General features: G+C 39.1%; 1 protein-coding gene across 1 annotated transcript in view; it reads right to left on the bottom strand.

The window, feature by feature from the left end:
- LOC118810484 (regulating synaptic membrane exocytosis protein 1-like) overlaps positions 1-23,277 on the bottom strand; it is an 84,802-nt gene that overhangs the window by 35,324 nt on the left and 26,201 nt on the right. Inside the window, exons 3-4 of the mRNA XM_036574281.1 lie at positions 15,874-16,087; positions 11,754-11,768 (exon numbers count right to left, since the gene is read on the bottom strand). Of these exons, the coding sequence (XP_036430174.1) occupies positions 11,754-11,768; positions 15,874-16,087 (229 nt within the window). The remainder of the gene's footprint in view (positions 1-11,753; positions 11,769-15,873; positions 16,088-23,277) is intronic.

The following is a 23,277-nucleotide window of genomic DNA, read 5'->3' as shown; positions in this document are numbered from 1 at the left end:
TTTAACTGGTCTATATTCGATATTCTCTGTAACTGGACTGTATTTTGCCCTTTTTAGAGTGGGCTGACCAGTTCAGTAGAGAGCTAACAACAAGTGATCAATCCTGAAAAAAGCTTTCAGTCTGTGCTCCTGTAAGATTAAATGGCTATGTTAAGCAAAAATCAAATTGTAGTTGTATGAAATATTGAATTTGAATTGAATTGAAATAAATTATGTATTCAAATATTTTAAATGATTGGTTCTACATTAAATGAATGTAGTGTTGATGTGGAAACAGATCTAAGATACAACTGTTTTTAGTAATATTTGAGATGGAATTTCTGTGGCTGTGCATGTAGATATTTAAAAATAGCTATATTTATAAAAAGAATCAAATGATGTGGACCAACCCCCGCCCCCAACCCAATACCATCCAACCCATGACAGCTACCCCCAACTCCCAAGGCCTCTGACCTCCAATGCTGTAGATAACTTACATGACTAAATTAGGATGGCAGCAAACATTATACAGTTGCCACAATATTATTAACATATATCACAGTGGTGAAAAAGTAGCTAGGTACCTTCTCACAAAAATGATGTGTTTTTTTTTCTTTCTTTTTTTTTTTTAATGCTGCTGTTAACCTCAGCATTAATTAATACATATTTGGAAATGCAGGGAAATTACTGATGTACAGAATAAAAAAAACAAGAAATTCTGTTTGAATATGTGAAGATAAACTATAAATAGACATATGTTATCCAGCATCCAGACACCCCTTCTAATTAGTGAATTCAGCTATTTTAAGGTGCACACATTACTGACATAATCATTGTATTCATCCTGGATTTTTCTGGATTGTCCTGGATTTTGGTTGTCTATCCAGTCAATTTCATATCTTAGTATTTTTATGAAGTTTAAACTATTCCTTTTTAACCAATGAAACCATTTGTATAAAACCAATGGGTTTGACTGGTTCAGAATACCCTCGATGATTCTGTTTCAGAAAGGTGCACTGCTGGTGGCATGTTTATGTACTAGACAGCACTGCAGCGTGATATCTGAGAAGATTAGGCAGGGGAACTGACATCTCTCTACATTAGATTGTCCAGGAATTTTACAAGGCTGAGGTGGCAACCCTAATTGCTAAATGTGGCACTCTGTAGCAGCTGCATGAGGCTAAGGTCCCCATCCTAAAGCCAAGTGTTGGCGCAAGGGGTGTAAGCCCCCCACCATTGGGCTGTTGCAGCAGCAGTGTTCTCTGGAGTGACTGAACACCAGTTGGATTGGCAGAACTAACCATCCAAAATCAGTACCTGACCTCACTAATGCTCTTGTGGCTGAACAGAATCAAACCCTCACAGCAGTGTTTCCAAAATCTACTGTTAAACCTTCCCAGAAGAGTAAAGGCTGTCACTGCAGATTTCAGATGAATTGTTGTATGAGCAGGTGTGCAGGTGTCTATGAACCTTTGAACACAGAGTGTACTACATCTATGGGAGAAATACTATTGTAACCGTTTAAGTTTGTTAACTGAACATTTTGTAGAGAAATACATTTACAACAATATGAAGAAAAATCTAAGAAATTAAAGTTACTGGATTTAATGTGGGTAACGTTCAAGAAGACATACAGAGTCATCAGGCCTGTGGGACGGAATCATATGGCCGTAAAACGTAAGCATTGACCATGTCCTCTGTGGGGATATCTGCAGGAGCCATGAAGAGAGTCATGGCAGGCCAGCTCCTGTTTTCATAGGCATTAGTAGTGCTATCCATCACCCTCCCCCATATCCTCACTCAGTCCCTGCTGATTCCTTCAGGAGGAGACTGATGGAAAGAGAACACAAAAAGACCTTGGCAGATTCCATATTTTCCCTCTTTTTTTTCCACTCTTCTCCTCCTCCAGATTGCTTTTGATTAAAGTGTTGGCGAGGGGGGGTGAGGGGGGCATAAACACGGCTATATTTATCCAGGCATCCACCCAGCCAGCACCATCAGGAAGCCGCAAACAATTCCCCAGCTCACCGCATAGCTTTGGTGGGTAAAGACGTCCTTTGGCCTCATGATTACAATGCCAAAGCAACACACACACATACTCAGAGGGACACACATTTCCACATACATAAACACACCGGCCTTCTGCTGCTCATGTCTGTGCCAGCCAAACACACTCTGTGGTTCTAGCAGGATAACAGAGTGTTCACATATGCCACCTGCTACCAAAACTCTTGTCCTAGTTTTTCCTATACCACCCACCGTCTGACATCACAACTTAACAATCCATCCGTCTCCTACAGCATAGGCTGCACAACTGTCAGTGTAGTTTAACATTAGATCAAATAAAGAATTAGTAATAAGAGGAAGTATTATAATAATGCTAAAATAGATTATAGACCTCCACGATTTAGTCATTGCCAGTTCCCACCCACAGGCTAAGACTCTCCCGTCACACAGCATCCTCGGGAGGCGGGGCTGAGGGCTCCCTCCACTCTGACCATGGAGTTATAGAATTAATGATGTATCATTTTTTTTAATTCGTGTAGTTAATTTTTATGCTATATATATATATATATATATATATATATATATATATATATATATATATACACACACACACATGTAACAGGAAACAGTGCTCTTTGCTCTGAGTTAATTGACCTTTCCATGCTTTTTGGACACAGAAATTTAAGCAACTTTGTGGCTCCTGAGTGGTGCAACAGTCAAACCGCCACAGAGGAGAAACCCTCACCAACCCCAGGCTGAGGACACTATGTGATTGGGTGGGATTAGCAGTGACTAAACTGGGAGGAGGGAGAAAGTAAAATCAAGCAAAATCATTAAGCAGTTTAATTTAGTAAAGCAATGGTTCTATGTAGAAGCACGAAACACTCAAAGAACCACTTGCATGTTTAAAGGGTCCTTTGCGTGGTAAAATCTTCAGAATTCTTTAGATTGAAAGAGAAAGGGTTGTGTATGGTTCTATGCAGCACCTTTTTGAAAAGGGTTCTTCTATTATGATGATGGCAAGCTTGTAATAATAGAAGAACCATTTTTGGTGCTATATAGAACCATTTTCAAAAAAGTTCTATATATGCAAACGGTTCTTCGAGTGTTCATGGTTCTATATAGACCCATTGTCCTTACTAAAGAACCTTTGAAGAAACAATATTTTTTATTTTTTTTTCTAAAAAAAGTTTTTTTTAAAGGAAAATCTCTGACTATACTAAGTTGAGAAAATTAAACACAGCTAAGCAAAAGGTTAACTAGAATTTCAAGGTGACTTTTATTTATTTACTGATTTTTTTTATGGTGTAGATAATATATGTATTAGAAGCTAAAGATTCTATGCCAGAGATGACCACTGTATGAAACTGACAGCCTTGTGGAAGTTTGTGCCTAACCTGATTGCAAGCTCATCCACAATCTTTGATAAGCAATGATGAGAGTAAAAATGACTTAGTAAGGCGTGGGAACAAGATAGTTAGGTCGTGGCCACCACTTAGTAAGGCGTGGGAACGAGATCCTAATGCATGGCCATGACTTAGTAAGGCACGATTGTTCCCATGCCTTACTAAGTGGTGGCCACGACCTAATTATCTCATTCCCACACCTTACTAAGTCATGGCCACACATTAGGATCTCATCCCAAGCATTAATAAGGAGTGGCCATGCATTATTTTTATTTATATGGGATGTCACTAGCAGGGCTCTTGCAAAAACATGAAAAATGAGTGCAAATGTATAATCAAGATTTAAGTTCAAATAAGGTGATTTATTTATTGGCAGTCATTTTGATCTACCTGGCTTTCAAGTGCATTTTGTGAAGCACCAGATTTCCTGGAAGAGTCTTGTATTTTGTCTTATTTTTGTCTTGTTCTCAAACATTGTTTAGCATGTACACAACCAGTATAATCACAAATCAGCCGGAAGCAACTGGCTGGACAAAATCTGGCCAATCATATGCATAAGACCACAAGTGTCTGAGACACAATGCTAGACATCGAAGCTTGTTAGCATTTCTTTATGAAATGTAGGAAGAAATCATAACCCAATGACTGAAAGATATTTTATGTTCATTTAAAATGGACCTTCAGAAGAGTTTTCTCTTTCTGTTAATACGTCTGAGCAGTAGCCAATAGGGTCAGCATGTGACCATGTCTAAAAAGAAAAAAGTGTTCAGAATATCTCCACTATATAAAATAAAGTTATCAATGGTATCATACAAAAGAATGTTATATTAATTATTGTAATGTTGAGTTAGACTACCTTCATGCTCTCAACCCCATACTGGGGAATATCTTCCTTTGAAACTAAGGGGCCAGTAAAGTTGTTCTTTGGAGTGATGCCATAGAAGAACCACTTTAGATTCTCGAAGGAACCTTTCAGTGGATAGTTCTTTAAAGAACCATTTTTTAGACATGTGAGCATGAAGAACCATACAGTTTAAAAAGCTTCCATGTAATGTAAAGCTTTGATATCAATTAAAGGGTCTTCCTAGAACCATACATCCAAGGCAAGTACCATTAAGAAACTGTTATTTTTTTAGTGATCACCTTAACTTAAAAGGATTTGCATAATAGAATCATTAAGACATGTGTATCCCAAACAGGAGAGAGACAGTGCATATTCTGAGGATGTAGTGTGGTAGAGGACTGGAGGTAGAAGATTGGACTGAAGCGGTGTAGGGCAGGAGGTGCAGGTCATGGCCATGGACAGTGAAAAAGCATTATGTCCTGATTGAACAGGCCTGGCAGTGCTCCAAAATAATCTAAAGTAAATCAGCGGTAGAATCCCCCAGCTGTCAGGTATGGGCCCGGACCCTCCTTACATGGATTAGGTCAGTACTCTATTGCCACTAACACACTGCATACCCCTACGCAGCTATGTGTGTGTTTATCAGTGTGGGTGTATGGCATAACATCACAAAAAAATCTGATTTGATCAGATATGAATAGATATGAACATTAGTTATGAATAGATATTAAGTATTGCATTTGATGACAATATGATGCTTGTTAGAATATATTAATAAAGAGATTTATTAATATACTTTATGCTTACTTGTTAATGTGGTATCTACAAATCTGGTTAAATAATATGCTGTTAACTTGCCACTGAGATCTTGATATTGTAGAGTTTAGCAGTGAAGCAGTCCAGGTGTGATATGAGGCAGGAGAATGCTGTCGTTTTCTCATTTGGCACAGTAATGTGGATATCACTTCAAAGCTCTTTAACTAACCTCTAGAGGCAATTTGTTATATGCTTTAAAGCCATCTCAAGGGAGCAAAAACAGCACCATTAGCCATTTCTGGATGCAAAAACTAGGACACAATCTACAGTGTGTACGAATGTGTGAGTGTGTGGTCATGCGTGTGTGTGTGTTGGGGGGTGGTCTGAGATAAAATATTCATTAATCTTCTGCTTTTTTGGCTCCCAGGTCATAACTTGGCAGCAGCGTAATTTCAAATGTATGGTATTGCATGTATAAAGTGGACAAAATCTGACCCGAAACCTCTGACATTTAAATGATTATTTCAGGCTTTACAGGGTGACTCACAGCAGCGCACGCTCACCATATTTTAGCATGTTTTTTTCTCCTGACTCAGTAACACTACATTCAATTTAAAATAAAACTTACACAGAACATCTTTAACTTACATTAAAAGTCTCTCCTATAGCCAGAAAACTGATGGATACGCACATTATGTGCAGTTTTTGCCACATTGTGCTCTTTGAAAGGCTATGCGTGATTTGTTATTGTTCAGTTCACACACATCATCTAAACCACTTATCCTTCTGGGTCGCGGTGGGGCGCTGGAGCCTATCCTAGCTGTCACTGGGCGGAAGGCAGGACACACCCCGGACAGGTCGCCAGTCCATCGCAGGGCAGACAGACAGACATACACAAACAATCACACACACATTCACACCTTGGGGCAATTTAGCATGTCCAATTGTCCTGGCTGCATGTCTTTGGACTGTGGGAGGAAACCGACGCAGACACGGGGAGAACACGCAAACTCCATACAGAAAGGACCCTGGTTACCCAGCCGGGAATCTAACCCAGGCCCTTCTTGCCGCCCTTATTCAGTTCATTCGTACATATTTTTTAAACATTCATAACTTGATTTATCATCAAAATAATCGGTAGAATACTCGATTACTAATATAATTGGTAGTAATAGCCGAAGTAAAATCTAATAATAATAACTATCTGTTTATGAAAGCAGCAATTTGTAAATTGGGTATGATGCTACAGTAATTAGTTAGCATACTGTGCATTAATTCAGCAGGAATAACTGTTTCATGATGGAGAAGGCAAAAGCAAGCGAGGGAGAAAGAGAAAGAGGAGGGCCAGCTTCAGCCCTGCAGGGTACATGTCAAGAGCCAGTGATGGTCTAATTATCAGACTAATTATCATAAAAGCTGCTGGTGATCAGTAAGGTGCTGCTGCCTGTGAGCATGTGGACAGACACATGGTGTCCAGGAGCAAGCACGGCTCACTGTCCATTCAGCCTCTGCTGCCTAAGCCAACACATCAGACAATAATTAGCACAACATCACTCACAGTAGCTTAAAACAGACTGAGCAAGACAAGGAAACAAGCTAAATTAGTTCTTTTTACAAATGGCAGCATGTATGTGTCAGATATAGGTCAGCTGGGATAAACCTACTTCTGATTAAACATATGAAAACCTGTTCAGTGCATACACATTTGAATTTCTTTTTTGCTCTCCATTTCATTAAATAAATATAAAAATAGAAATTAAGAAAATGTCTCTTCCTAATATCATTAACGCAATATCAAAACCTCTTGACTGTATTTTTTTTCTTATTTTTATTATTAGAAAATGCCACATTAGATAATGCCTAAAAAAGATAAAATGATGATAAAATGATTTTAATACTTAAAATTAAAACACATGTTTACAGAAAACTTAAATATGACATTTCTCTGCAAATTTTAGTGCACAATCTATATTTGCAGACTGTAACATCGGAAAAAACCATAACATATAAAATTTATTCCTTTTCCTCAATATGTTAAATTGAGCAAATACACAGTAATGCATTTTTGTGCATTTAACTTTGCTTTACCCTTTTTTTCAATTAGCAGGACCCTCAAAAGACCACCAGAGAGCAGGTATCATTTGGGTGGCAGTTCACTCTCAGCACTGCAGCGACGCTGACGTGGTCGTTTCGTGTTAGTGTGTGTTGTGCTGGTACGGGTGGGTCAGACACAGCAGTGCTGCTGGAGATTTTATACACCTCCGTTGCTGGACTGAGAACAGACCACTGACAAAAAACATCCAGCAAACAGCATCCTTTGGGCTGTGTCCTGTGATCACTGATGAAGAACCAGAGGATGACTAACGCAAACTGTGCAGCAAAAGATTACCCTGAAGACTGAAGAACCAGATAAAAGGAGGTTAACACAGTATGCAGAGAAACAGATGGACTATAGTCTGTAATAGTGGAACTACAAAGTGCTCCTGTATAGTTAGTGGAGCTGATAAAATGGAGAATGAATGTAGATATAGGAAGGTATACTTAATGAAGTGTTAAGCCAAAGTGCTATTTAGATATAGATATAGCTGATTTAAATGTACAATATTAAACATTTCCTTGATTACTTAAACAAATTGGGCCCGATTTACAAGACAAAAACACTACAACTAAAGCATGCTCAAGTTTTATCAGCAGATCAGCTAATAATAACTGTATGTGTGTGTGTACGTATTTGTATGTGTATTATCTGCTACAGGCATATCCTGGATTACATGGAAGCACTTGTCTCTCCCCGCCCTCCTTCAATTCAGCAAAAGATTAAGAGGAAATAATACAGAAGATGTATTTAGACATCCCCCTTTCTAGTCACGTCCTCTGAGGGTAAGCTATTTTTACACTCGTGCTCAAAAGATCAATCTCTGTCTATGCTTTGGTGATGCAACAAAGTGTATACAATTACACACCGTTTGTGTCTGTAGAAGCAGATGTGCAGATGTGAATGGCTACATTACAGGACAACAGAGAATAAAAAAAATCAATCTTACTCCAGGCTTTAGCAACACAGCTTGGAGTATACAGTTACTCAAAGTTTGCGTCTCAGAAACAAGACGATAAAAGATCACTGTGTGTGTGTAATTTAAGGCTGTTAATGTGGACTGAGCTTGAGCTCTCAAAATTAGCCAGAGGAGGGTTCTGGGTCCTAGCGTCTCTGCCTTTCCCACTGCTGTCATGCCCTAGAGCTGCTGCAACATGCCACCTCTATCATCACACTTCTGCATCCGTCAGGAAGTGGAAATGAGAATATGTTCTCAGTGCACCACGCCTCGCTAAAAAAAGACTAAAACCCCTGAACACGTGTCAGTGGGCAGGGCTATATGCAATGCTTTTACTGAGGTCTCGTCCAAAAATGCTTTTATACTGAATTGACTTATCAGTGCTCTGCTCTCAAATGCGCTCTTACGTGGCAACGGTTGGGCAAATATTACAGAATGTTGGCAAAAATCCCAACCAATCTAATGAACAAAGCTCAGTTTTAGTCAAAATACAGAAATTTAGAGTGCATTATTAATTTTACTTTAAAAAATGAAAGATCACACTTTTCTTTTTTTTTACTGTGTAATCAAGCTTACATCAGCACAGGAATCGTGGCACGTGTACTATCATTTCGTTTTGATTAGCTAGCTACAATAACGTAGTTATTTTATACTTAATTGATTCCACAAGGGAAATTTGTCATCTTGCTGCCTAACTATGTCCAGTCTGAGAGCAGCACAGCAACACCAGCAGATTAACCAGAAATCTCAGTCAGGCCTGGGATTTAAACCACAGATTCTAAGTTGCTGGCTCACCTCTCCCACCCCTGGCTACCAGCCAACCAGCTCAGTAGTGTAGCATTTTAAACTGGAAACTCAGTGTTATCCAACCTAAATTCATTAAAGGGGAATTTTGCAAAATTCTGCATGATTCTATATTTGAAATGTAAACAAAGTCATTACGAGTGATTTAATTTGTAATAGTGCATTGAACAGAAACCAGCCAACTCAGCTGGTTGGTACAATAGCAGTGATAGGGACCAGGGGTCACAATATCTACAAAGCAAATACAGCCAGTTTATTTGCTGTATCCAAAATGACCAGTGAACCTATATATATATATATATATAGATCTTCTGAGTTTTATATGTGATGTTGATGATAGTAAAATAGTGGTAAACCTGAAAAATGCATGTATCCCTCCGCCACAAATGGAGAGTATAATATATGTTTTAGTCTAAAAACTATTGTAAAAAAAATGTCTCAGGCAAGAGGCGGCATATTGGTAGACATTTCACGTAGTAACTTTCTGCGAGGAAGCTTTTAGAGGCAATAAGAGCTTCAGATATTTGGTTCCTATTATCACCACTGTGCTAGAACAGATCGTTAAACATCAAATACGGATAACTTTGTTTACTTGTTAATAATTTAATTATGCAGAACTTTTGAAAATGAGTGGAGTTCCCCTTTAAGCTGATCATAAAGTTCTGTACAGCTTGCCCAACAGCTGCTATGGAAGGACGCTTTGTGAGTAGGGATAGGTCAGTTGTACTGGGAAGGAGGTCTCAAACCATTGGCTCTGTTGCCACTTCATAGTATAAAAGCATTACTGTAAATTTATCTTTGTTACTGAAGTTAGATAAAGTTACAGCATATCAAACAACTACTTACAGCATATTAACCTCAAATTTCTAAGGGCTTATATATCAGTCCACGCTTCATTACTACTACACAACCTACTCACACTACTAAACACCCTCAGTAGCCACCCCTACTCTTTATACACTGGTCTGTATTTGACTTTTCTGGCCTCCGTGAGTGATGGAGCAAAGGCTGTAAGTTTGTCATGTATCAGCACGAGCCCTGCCCCTCTCTCAGCTCTTTAATATCATCTCATTTCCATTGCTTGTTGAGACAGGGCCAGGCGGAGTTGGGGTCCGCCACTGGCAGTGTCAGTTACAGCCAAACAGGTGAGATAAATGGAGTGGCAGAGGAGTGTGGAGCGGAGGAAGAGGCTGGACGGGGGTTCATGTGCCCCACCTCTGACAGCTTGACGTATGGGGGCGGCGGCGGGCAGAGCTGGCCCCATAATTCAGCATGTTATAAATCCTGGATAAGGATGAAAGACTGCCACAAAAGAGATTACTGTCCATTTGGTCTAATGAGCCAGTATATCAGCGCCTGGAGACACTCGCCCCCTGACCGCCTTCACAAACACTCACTCACTTGCCCCTCATACACTGGGCATTTCAATTGTTAAATACCGGATCAATAACGTAAATAATTTATTATGAGTCCCTGCTGATGTTACAAAACTCCCAAGTCTCGCTGTTTTCTCACCGAGACATACATCTCGCACTTGACAAGGCATCTGCGGATCAATACCGTGATAAGTTTAGCCCAGCTCCTTTTCCAAACATTGGATTTTCTCTGAATTAAGCGGATCGATGGAACCTATGAATAAAGCAGGTGCATGACTACCAGGCTTCCTCAATCAGCCATGCATGAGTGTGTATTTGCATCTCATTGTGTTGTCACACTTCCCTGTGGACCTGAGTTAACAACAAAAGCAATGAGTTCACCTGCTCAAACAAGGCCAGTACCTGCAGTTCCCACTATGTCCACTAGTCTGCACTGTGTCACATGCCACTTTTTGCTTTTCATGTTCCAAACTCGCAGTACGTGCATCCTCTGTAAGAGAGCACAGGTACCATGAAAATGCAGATGCAGAAACACACAGCGTCCCAAGTCCCAGTCAATGAAACATCCACGAACCAGATGCAAACGCAGGAGGAAATCAATATTAATCATTTCATGGTGTTGCTCTCGGGGTGGAAATGACACATCGTTCTGTGTTTTCCCGTGCCATCAATATTCCAGCATGAAAAAATGCACAGCGCAAGCCCAGCCCAGCTGACCACAATGTAAAATGGATCCTTGGAAGAAGAGGAATAATAGCGAGAGAATGAAGAAAGGAGGCAAGTGCACCCTAGAGAGGGAAATCAGACTTCAAAAACACGGCAACATGTGAACAGAAACGCTTATCTGCAGAAGAAAACAGATATTACCAAGAGGCCTGATAATCACTGGGATAATGAGTGCCAGATTGTATTTACAGGGTTTTATCCGCAGCACTGAAGTGCATGGCAGAGTTCTGATTAACTAATGCAGTTCCCAAGAGGGACTATGATGCACATACATTATGGGCCTTATGGCAAGGCTTTGTTACAGGACAAGCGAAGACCAAGCAGGACAGAAACAAGCCATGTACTGCAGCAAAGTTCCTTTGACAAGGGTGTGATAGTACTTAAATAAATACTACATATCAACAGAGGCTTTTTAGCCTTTAGTTTGGATAAGCAGAACTTCAGAAAGGTTGCTAGTGTGGAAGCCCAAAGCAATTTGAAGCAACAGCTCATAGCAGCTCTCTGATCTGATGCCTGTAGCTGGTAAAGGCTTTTAATGAAACTTGCGTGCATTTCATTTCATCCATGCAGTGATCATTAAGTGTGTCTTACCCTGTCTTTCAGTATGAGACTCTACATAGAGTGAGACAGACAAAGGGACAGGGACAGACAGGTTAGCAACCACATAAAACACTGTGGACTATGGGTGGATTTTCAACATAACAGTAAGTGCAGCTTAGTGAAATAATGAGATCTCAGCTTGTTAATGAGTGAACTCACTGGGATATAACGCATTATGAGAACAAAGATAAAGGATGCTAACCACTTTGTCTTCCTTCTTCTCCAGCATCACAGCAGCAGCACATAAGAGGGAGAGAAAATAAGGGAGGATGGGGGAAAGGTGGAAAGAAGAACAAGAGCAGGAAAGTGGGGGAACAGAAAGCAGATCAAAGAGAAACAAATCAGTTACATGAACAATGGACACTGGTGGACAAATAAGCATTAGAAAACAACCTTGGCAGGAGAAAACTGGATATGGTTCTAGCAAATCATTTAAATTATGAACCATAACATTAACATTTTTCACTGTCTGAAAATAATTGACAACTGAAAAGTAAATGGCTTTTTGAAAACTCACTGTAAGAGCTGAACAGAGATTTAAATTTGCAGGTATGTTGCCACCCACAGGGCACTGCGAGAAGGTGCAGTTTTGCAACCGAGAATTTCACAATGAAATTTACTATGAATAATTCCCTGTGGAAGTAAAAGACAGTTCATGGGTCGATGAAAATAAGAATATTAGATTCTACTTAGTAAATCTTGTTTCATATCCTCGGAGATAGAGACCAAAGAATGTGCACACATAGTGAAATGCAAATAGCACTGCATGGCAGTGCACATCTGCATTCTTTTTCTCGTTCTCTCTTTATATCTCTCTCTTTCTCTCTATACACATGCACACACTGACTGTGATTTTTCCTTTCAACTCATATTTTGAGTCTCTAAGTGTCTGTTTGTGTCTTCTAGCTCCAGGCCTACTGTTCATAGCAACCCACAGCAATAGAGCTATTAAGTGCATTTCATTGCTGTTAGCTACTGTGTCCTACTATACAGTCCATCACACTGAGTAGGTGTAGCTCTCTATGTTTAACCTTCAGGCACCAAGTGACTCCATTATCAAGCCAGCCACTCTCATTAATAGCACATGCCACGGGGCTGTGAGAAGCGTTGTATGCTCATTTCAGCTAAGCTAACCTCTAGGCTGCTTCCATCCATAAGCGGCACACAGCCTCTCGTCCCACATCACATTAGAGGCTACTGACTTTAAATCACCCATAGATGAGGGCGGCCGCACACTTTTAGTCTGACTCTGTTGTGCTAAGCCGTTCTCACTGTCTGAATTATCACAGCTGTTTACACCTGGTTGTTTCATATCAGGATTATATTCAGATAATTATTACATTATCTACACTATCTACATTATCTGCAGTTGTAAATGCACTCAGGACACATTTGAAACAGATTTAAATCTGATCTCTCAAAGTACTTCAGGAGGTGGTTCATTTCAGATGTTACGTGTTTATACATTACACACACACACACACACACACACATATATATATATATATATGTGTATATATATATATATATATATATATATATACATACATATATATATATATATATATATATATATATATACACACATATCTGTAAAATGCTACACCCAGCATTAAATAAATACAATAAACAAATAAAAAAATTCAAGTACATAAATATTGTAAATTACTGTACTTTTAATTACTTCTTAAAGTATTGAATAAAACAGCTAAAAATATATTTTGGCAAATAGTTTTTAATATTTAAATCCACATTGTAGATATTACAAGTTATTACTGAAATGTGTAATTGTAAATATGGTAAATAATTCCAAACTTTTGAATGATAGTGTACATCTCTCGCTCTCTCAAGTCACATTTAACAACCAAAACCCCTCCAATATATTACATCATAGTGCACATGGTCCATTAATTCAATTAATAAAGTCTTCTTCTAAGCACTGACTCTCAAAATTGGCACCTTACTCTAAGTTTAAGGAAATGAACAACGCTGTGCATAATCACCACTGTTAAGGCAGCAACCATCTTTACAATAACTTGATTTAAATCTAAATAACCTGAGATGCATTTGACTAACATGTGCATGTTGTTATCTTATCAGGAGACAATCCAGATATAAGTTGCATGAATTGACCAGGTGTAAGGAGGGCCTTTTCTTCTTTCAGTAGATTTAAACTTTCCTTCCTCACTCTCTCAACTTCATACCTTGCATATTGCTTCATAGTAGTTACTGAATAATTCAAAGTAGTGACTGCATACTTAAGACTTAAAATGAATAACTGTAGCCTAGAGGTTAAAGGGTTAATTACATCTAACTCTTCTTTCTCTCACAACTCACCTATCTTTAATGTATATCCTGCATTAGTGAGCTAATCCTCAGTTCAAAGCTGTCTCGTTCTGTTAACTTCCAACACTGGACTCATTACAGTAGAGCACTAATTAGCGCTGTGGATTTAGGTGCAGAAGCCTTATGGAAAAAGGAGGTGAAAGAAGGTAAATATCACACACAGGGAGGGAGCCACCATTTCTGGGGCTTCCCTGTGAGCGGCACCGCTGCCCCTGTAGGGAAGACGCTCCAGCCTGGGCCTCCCAGTGAGGGCGTGCAGTGACCCCCCGCTGACCAGGACAGTCATCTTCTCTGACTAATGCCTAATTAACCTTTCTGCCTGGCCTGCGCTCCTCTACTCTCCTGTGCTTAAATGTCCTCACATCAGTGGGTCGGACACACAGATAAACAGGTGTACACGGAAACAAGCAAACAAGAAGAGCGCAGTCTGTGAAGACGTGCATTTAAAAGAGCAGAATATGACAGATGTTCATTATGGGGGATTAGACAAATACAAAACAGACAGGATATACCGATACAGAGGTTTAACCCCTTTGTGCAGACAGTGAAAGAACTACCAAAATACCAACAGGACATAATGGTGCACCAGTGTGGCACAGAACTGTGATACAATGTAGTACACCGACAACACACAGGCATTGTTATATGAATTGATCTATTATGATTATTTTCAAAAACTTCTGATAATAATAATTATGTTGCAACAAGGAACGTGAATTGTTTTCATCAGTTGTCTAGGGTTAGGGTTTTGACGATTGCGATTTGTAAATTATGACTTTGCAAAGAGCTCGCTTTAGAGGTCACTAAAGTGATGATCACTATTTTTTAGAATGATCACTTTGAAAACAGTACTATCACTAAGGCCACTCCATTTGTCTCTGTAGCAGGTGGAAAATAAACTAGATCTAGAACCCTAGGTTTGGTTGGTTTTCAATTAGGAAGGTCACCTGCTAGGATTTTCTTGGATTGTTATGGTTTGTGGTTGTGCATCCAGGAAAAAATAAATTGCTTTCCTGGATACAGAATGTTCATATGTTAGCACTGCTTACAACGTTTAAACTGCTTCTTTAAATTCAATCAAATGACTTGTATACAATAATGGGCTTGATGTGTTCAGATTACGCTCAATCTACTGACAATTTTTAAAAAACAAGTGCACTGTGCATTGACGTTTAGACACTCCTAAACACAACCCGATAACTGAGAAGATCAGGGGCTGGATTCACAAAAGCTTTCTTGAGTAAAAACTTGTGAAGGTTCTTAAGACAAACACTAAGAAGTTCATCAGAATGTTCTTAAATACAAATCAATACAATACAAAAAAAAGAAGATTTTCTTTCTTAAGACACTTTTGAGAATCTGGCCCCAGGTTCTGTAGCTGAAGGTCTAGCTACATTAAATTGCACCATAAGCAAGTCAGTGATTAAGCAAGTCAGTGATTAAGTGTCCAGGAATTCCATGAAGCTGATATGGCAAGCCTAGTCTGTTTGTGTGTTTGAAAGTGCAGTAGAAAAGCAGCCTCAGTGTTTCAGTTGTATCAAAGCACAATCCTGTCACACTCTTAAACACGTTATGTCATGATCAAATTTAAACTAGTAAAAGCTTGACTGCAATAAGTGAAAACCACTGTTAAAGAACATTTCAGGTATATTCACATGGTGTATTTGTGTTGCAGTTGAGTTTTCCCCAATTTGTTCTCAAACAAGGCACAAGCTCAACTAAATACTGAACCTAAACATCTGGATTTACAGTTAATGTGTTTAGTGTTTAGAACTTGGATATGCACATTTGGATAGTGGTGTCATTTTACTGTTAGACATTTTTAATGCAATAACTTGATTAGTTGTGGATGGCACAGCCTCCACCACTAGAGGGCCTGCATGAAGGGGTTAAACGTCTACTCGCGAAGGGGCAAGGAAAAAGACCACCGTGGCCATCCTGTGGAAGGACCATAAATGCAGGGTGTTCTCACTCACATTGTTGGAGCGCAGAGAGACCCTTCCTCCACATCGGGCGCAGAACTTGGTCTGGCAGTAGGAGCAGAGGTTTCCACAGCCATCCGCAAACTTGGTCTTGTGGCAGATGCCACAGGTGGGCGCATCATCCTTATGCTGGCCCTGCTGCCTCTGCTGAGGCTCCTGTGCTATCCGCCGCACCTGCTCCTTATAGCTGGCAAACTGCTGGTGCATGCTGAGAAGAGAAGAGAAGAGAAGAGAAGAGAAGAGGAAAAAAGACTGTATTTTACTGTGTTTTTGGTGCTAATTTTATAAACTTAATCCACTCAACTTTAGTCCTATTGCAGTTTCAGCAACATTGCCTTCTATTAACTAACTATGTGTTTACTCAGGGGACCCTGTTTAATTCAACAAACAAGCAATCATTAATCACACAGCGAGTTAAACTGAGCAAGTTAGAATTCATTTTGTTGCAAAGAATCAAGAAGTGGGGAAAAAAATGGACATATATTTTTTACATTTGAAATACATTTCAAATACATTGCAATCCATGCCAAAATACATTCCAAACACTAAAATGTATTTCAGAATATATTGCCATATTAACCAAATATATTTTGAAATACATTAATTTTAAAATGTATGGGGAAATATTACACATAGAAATACACCATACCAAAATAAATGGATGTAACTATATTTATCTGATGTATTTGAAAATGTATGAAAATAGCCAAAATACTTGTCTAATGTTATTTACTGTTTGGAAAACCTTATGAAATGAATTTGTGCCAGTATCTTAATTTTAAATATTAGCAAATGAACCTTTAACATGGCAAAAGCAAGTTTTGCCGGTATTGTTTCACTGTGAAAATGCAGTTTGATGATTTGATAGCTTGTTTATTTGAAAGACATTCTGTGTGAACGCTGTCTTACAGCATACACACAATGATTAACGCAAAACAAAAAAGTCAGTACCATTCACTCCATTCATGTATATTTAGTTATATCTGGAAACTTTGTTAAAACTACATACAACTGAAAATATACAATAATACATACAAACAAATGCATTTCAAAAATATATTTAACAAATACATTGTTCGGCCATTTTTATACATTGCAAAAACATATCTGATAAATACATTTGGAATGTATGTTTTTTTCCACATGTGACAGCAAAGCTCTTACTGAAGTCATTAAGAGAAAATCAGAATTAAATCTGTTTTTGTCAGATGTGAAGAGGTTCTAAAGTTGACTAAAACACAAAGCTACTAAAACCCCATTAATGCTGATGGAGCTGATGCCCTGCCAGTTTTGTCCTAAGACTGAAGGAAGCATGAGATTTCAGAGAACAGGATGGATACAAAAATCTCCACTGAAAAATCAATAGAATATACTGGCTCCACTGGACCATGTTCTTCACACTGTAGGCTACAGTAAAACCTCTCTCATGCCCTCACTTCCCTCCTCCTCTCTTCCCCATGCAAGGCCACTCCTTTCCTCCACTGTCTCTCTGCCTTTCACACAACAAGCTAAGTGCTCTCTAGGTCCCAAGCAATTTTATGACCTATACCAATTGTAATTGATATGATTTCAATTTGATATGTCAATGTGAAACTGTCAGATATGATTGACAGTTCTTTTCTTTGACTCAAAAACCTCAGAAGCTTACAATATGTTTAATAAAATACAGTTGTATGCAAAAGTTTCAGTACCACTGGTCAAAAGATTGGATGAGATATGTTAGGACGTTGTTTTTAAGATTTTCTAGGTGAAAATAAAACATTCTGTGCATAAAATATAAAATGTGCCATAACTTTTGCATGGGCCACACTTTATTTTTGTTATTTTTCTTTTTTTTCCCTTTCAATATTCAGAAAATGACAGTAACAGTGCTTTTAAAATGTGCAGAAGTGTGTTCTCTGTAGAGGATGTGTCCTTTTTTTTACTTCAAAATCAACAAAACATGTAATTTGACCAAACTTTTGTATATGACTAAACAATATAAATAATGTAAACATTATAGCCTCTTGTTTGTTTCATTTCACTATGTTAATGCTAAAATTGGTGTTTTGTGTTCAAACGTATCAGTTTAGCATGTACTGCAGTAATGAAAGTGAGCAGCTGGTGAACATCAGCTTAGCAGCTTACACAAAGCCTGACATATGAGCAGCAACATTTTTGCCTATACTGATAAATCCCACAGGACTTCAATATCGGCCGATATTATCGAGCAAATGATATATTGGTTGGGCCCATATATGCATGCTAAAATCTCAAGGTCCAGATGCTGTGAAGAACTACACACCAGGGTCAGAGCAATTGCAAACATTCACAATGTTCACCTTTTCCTTATTAAAGCTTCTTATTTAAACTCCAGAATAAACAGGTATAACATATCAATTTAGCAAGAATAATAGTCACAAACAAAACTTGCTCTGGATGATTTGCTCAACACTGCCAATACTAACAACCAATACTAACAACCAATACTACAACGTTTATCAGCAACACTGTGCATCAACGTCAAGCTTTACTTACGTTGTGGCCGTCCTCACCACAGATTCCTCTGTCATATCTTAAATGCATTACACTAAATGACTCATAAAGACAGTTAAAAAAAGAGAATGCAGTATCCACAGTATGTGATGAATGTTTGCCAAGCCATGCAGCACTGTCCCAGAGAGAGAGAGAGAGAGAGAGAGAATCATCCTCATCCCTGCCTCAGCCCCCCACCCCCACACTCCCCCTGTGCACCCCTCACCGCTCTTCCTTTCCCCACTAAGCCCCCAGCCAGCACTTCCTGCAGGTCAAAGGTCACAGAAAGGGCACCAAGCACCGAGGTGACGTGCTGGCTGCCACGTGATGCTCAGTTACTGAGCTCCACACTCAGGACCACTTGAAAGTTGAAAGAAGGTCCACATAATCTATAAGTTATTTGCAAATTAAAGGGTTCACATCCTACATTTTTTCCTGTCCATTCAGAAACAGTCATGCTTCATATCTACATGACCATTTTCCAACCTCAACCTCGCTTTATCTCTGAGAATTAAACAGAACGTTTTTGATACTATGCCTTTAGGACTGATATAGGTAAATCTGATTGGCTGCAAGGTATTGTTCCTCATTTAAAAGCAGCCCAGGCTGCAATACTCATATCACCAATGTGAATAAGCAGAGCTAAACTGTTATAGGCTGAATAGATAGTTTTATGTAAATATATGTTGGTTTTTGTGAGGGGATGTTTTTGCGACTTCATGTCCAAATGTGGACTATATGGACTGGGGACTGAATGGTACATTTAAGAAAATGCCTAATGTTTACATCATAACTTCTCAAAAATTTGATTTTTGATTTGATTTTTTGTTCTACACCATTTGAGCACAGCAGCTGCTCTTTATGTAGTGGTAAAAGTTGTGACCAAGGGATCAATAGAAATCTCTTTACATTAACTTACATTAAAGATAAAGAACATTTTTGCCTTCTACTGTAAAGTTGCCATTTTGGAGACAGTGAAGATATAGTGCATGAAATAAAGCAGGAAAATTGAAGAAAACTTTCTTAGAACACTATATCCAAGCCGATAACAATTTAGTAACCTTTGTTTTTAAGAGGGTACAGTTTATAATAGAGAGGTGTGCTAGTTGACATTGAAAGTTGTTGACTATGTTACGCATTAATTAGTTAAAAAATGCTAAACAAACTAAATGCTTGGATAAAGCTTTGCAGCTAGCTTTTAAGCCTTTCAGCGACTGCAAACCAGAAGAAGAAGAAAGAGATAAGCATCGAGTCTGGCACCGTAAAAGGACAAATGAAGGCACTCTGTACTCTCTGCAGGAAATGATATTCAGGAAAGGAAGCCAGACACACCACAATTAAGACAGCACATAAAACACTGGCTTTCATAAATGAAACACAAGGTTATACGAAAGTGAACAACTGTTTTACTTCACTGGCACAACCCCCTCCTTTCCCCATTACACAGGACTCTCTCTCTCTTTCTCTCGCTCTCTCTCTCTCTCGCTCCCACACCCTTCATTCTCTCTCTCTCTCTGCCTCTTTCTCCCTCTCACTCACTCTCTTTTAACCAAGAATAAAAATAAACCTTTTGTGAAATGCAAATCAGGCACAGTGTCTACAAGACACGGCAAGCAATTCACACAGGAATGCTGCATTAGCATAGAACTTGGCGTAATTAAGGTATGCAGAAGGCCTAATTAGTGTGGTAAAGTGTGGGAAAACGTGGAGGAGAGTCGGTCCGGAGACGATCGAGATGAGACGGCCGAGATGAGACGAGCTCGCCCCCGCTCGACGACAGCTGGTCTCCGCGGTGACGGCGGACCCGGGGAGGGGACCTCGCCTACCTGTCCATCTCACAAAAGAAAACGTCCGTGATTAACCAGCTGTCAGCTAGCATTCATGCTAACGCATACGGAGGCAGGGCCAGAAGCCGTAACTCGCGCTCCATACACAGCGATCTCAGAAGAGAAGGCTTTGGTTGAGCCTTCCCATGCTGGCCCATACATCAGCCTGGTCTGTTCACAACCCAGCTGTAAATCCACCCTGTCTGTGCCAGGACATCCCAGGAGAATACAGGGACAGGGGCTAAATCAGGTGAAGGAACCTCCAAGGTTGATTCAGTACAAATCCAACATGATTTACTTCTGATGTTCAGGCACGGATGATAATGATGGACCGTGCACTGCTTTGTAGGTTACGCTGGAACCATTACTCTAGCACACCAGCCCGTCCTAACATATCTCATCCAGACACATAGAGAGCAGCAGCCCATTTCGCAAAGCCACTTTCAACTGAGTGATTTCCACTTCACTCCATGCCTTACCGGACTACCAACGGCACCAAAAAGAAAGATCAAATCTTGCCCTGCTTACAGGAGTTTGACCTAAATAACTGAGTGCTCCTTTGGGGTAAATACTTCATCTGTTCAGGGAGTCGCAACCAGTTCGAGCTCCGAACCACAGCAAGTCTAGGCTCATCCCAGACTCAGACTGTCTAACAAATCCACTGAGTCAGAATAATCTCGCTACAGGCAGTTGCACTCAAGAGCCCTTCACTTTCCACACTGTTAAAGCTTTATTGAGATAATGAGTAGACAGGATTTCCCTGATAATTTTATCAGTAATGGCAAAAATGGGCAGTCCTGTGTACATTCAAATTCAAGCTTCTTCTTCAATCATTACTCCTAATGATAACTGGGATCGCTCTTTATTCTCTATGAACCCACAGGCCAGTTTAGACACAGAAGGCATGTTAAACCTAATTTTAAAAATAAGAATTCTTAACGCATACGTAGATGAGATTTGTTCCTAAATGCAGTCAGGAAGACTGTAAAATGGAAGGGTATAATTGCTTGACACACCCTGCAATTTGGTAATCAATGTTTATAAACAAGTGGAAATTCATGAAATAACAAGGTGAAAAGTGTAAAGAACACACAGAGAACATTTCTCTCAAGTAATTTAGAAATTAAGTGTTTCTCTAAGAGTGGTGGTTAAACACACTGATCTCCGTAACACCAAGCAGACTGATCTCTATAAGCAGAAGTCTTACAATATGAACTGCTTTTTTTCTTTGCCTTGTTTTGCTATTTACCACATTAAAAGTTTTACATGCTGCCAAACTGAAAATGTGTCCCTTGGGATCCCTTGATAAGGGCCTAAAAAAGCAAGAGAGCATCTCTTGCAGTGGAAAGAAGGGAGGGGGAGAGAGAAGCATCAAACGCATTCTCCCTCTCCGTCTGTGGAGAGTGGCCTCACAGCCCTGCTATTCCTACGCAAGCAACAGAACATGGAACAGAGATACAGTAACAGAGGATTAAATTATGTTTTCTTTTAGCCAGAATTCCGTAATGTTTGGATGGTTTTTATAACAGTGGAGTGCCAATAACAGACAGAAATGACAATGGTCCCGTCAATCATTTTTAAAATGTTATGATACATTTTCTGTAACATGTCTTTTCTTAAACTGTAAATCACATAAATACATTTGATATAAATTTATTTATTTATTTATTTAGTAATTTAGTCAATTCACCTGCATTTAACTGGACTTTCCAAAAGTGAGCCACCTTTTAGAAGGTTTAGCTCCACTCACACAGTGTAATGCAGTTCTGAGGCCCATTCTTAAAACCATTTTGTTTTTTTTTAAAAAATATCGGCTTGTCTCTACCTTCAGAAACAACAATACTGGCTTTTATGAGACCTATATTCATAGAATATTGTACATTAATTCTTATGTATTATAATAATATATACATGTATATTATAATAAGATTTATAATTCTCCATATTCTTGATATGCTGAAGAAGATTAAAAAAGGATTTCCTAATATATTACTCATAGCTGGATTTATGCTGGATTATGTACTACAACACGACATGAAAAACATTTAGTAAATAACAGTGCATAAAGGAATGAGATTTCAATCATCAGTTCTGTAAAATCCTTTAGCTGTGTGTGTCTTCAAAATGCAAAAGAAATTTAATCCTAAAGGGTAGATTTTGCAGTCATATTCATATATAGTAGATAACGTCTCATTTAAACATCTATTTTTTTTTCTAAAGGTCCAATGCCAAACATATTTGTGAAAATATTAGCACAATCAACTGGCAAAATCTAAATGTCTTAAACGAACTAGGAATAGTACAGACAAGATATAAAATATTGAAACAAAAATGGAACACATACATTACTATTCGGAATATGTAGGATTACTGAATGGATGGATATTAATAAATGTCCATACAAAACACAAATTCCAGAAATGCATTTCCATTTTGGAGAGAAGCAGGCTTTCAGAGTGAAGAGGTAACCCCTGCCAACCTTTCCCTTGGTTCTCCCTCACTGTTTCAATATCCTGCTCGGGACCCATGATACTGGCTTGTGTTTCTCTTGCCTGTCTGTGGTTCACTGTGCCAGTGTATTATTTCTGCTCACTCAGACCAGGCAGCCAGGCATGAGGGTGAGTGGACGCACCGTGTGGCTCCATATGGCACCAGCAGCACATGGCTGAACTGGCATGGCTGTGGCTCAGTTCCACCGGAACTCCCCCACTGTGGGGAACATGCACCACTCTGCCACCACTGACCCTGCTGACCAGCCATGTTCTAGTATTATGGTGGATTTCAATCTCTTTATCTTTACTGTTATCTTAATTATTATTTGTAAAGTATTTTCTGTTCTGTTCAATAGAAAAGGCACTGTGCCTGTTCTTTTCATTGCAGTATATCTGTGTCTAAGGTCCACGGGTTTTGGGAAAGATAAAATTAGGTTTTTTCACACATAAAAAGTACTTTCCGAATTTATTCTCTATTACTGGATCTGTCCCTGCCATTCAACATTTGGAGTCACTGTTTCTCAAAGATACATGTTTAACGGTTCTATTATGGTGCTAGTACTCTT

This window comes from Colossoma macropomum, unplaced genomic scaffold (genome assembly GCF_904425465.1).
Source record: "Colossoma macropomum unplaced genomic scaffold, Colossoma_macropomum, whole genome shotgun sequence".
NCBI lineage: Eukaryota > Metazoa > Chordata > Actinopteri > Characiformes > Serrasalmidae > Colossoma > Colossoma macropomum.
Note: the sequence above shows the minus strand (reverse complement) of the source record. Positions and strands in the feature narration are given on the sequence as shown.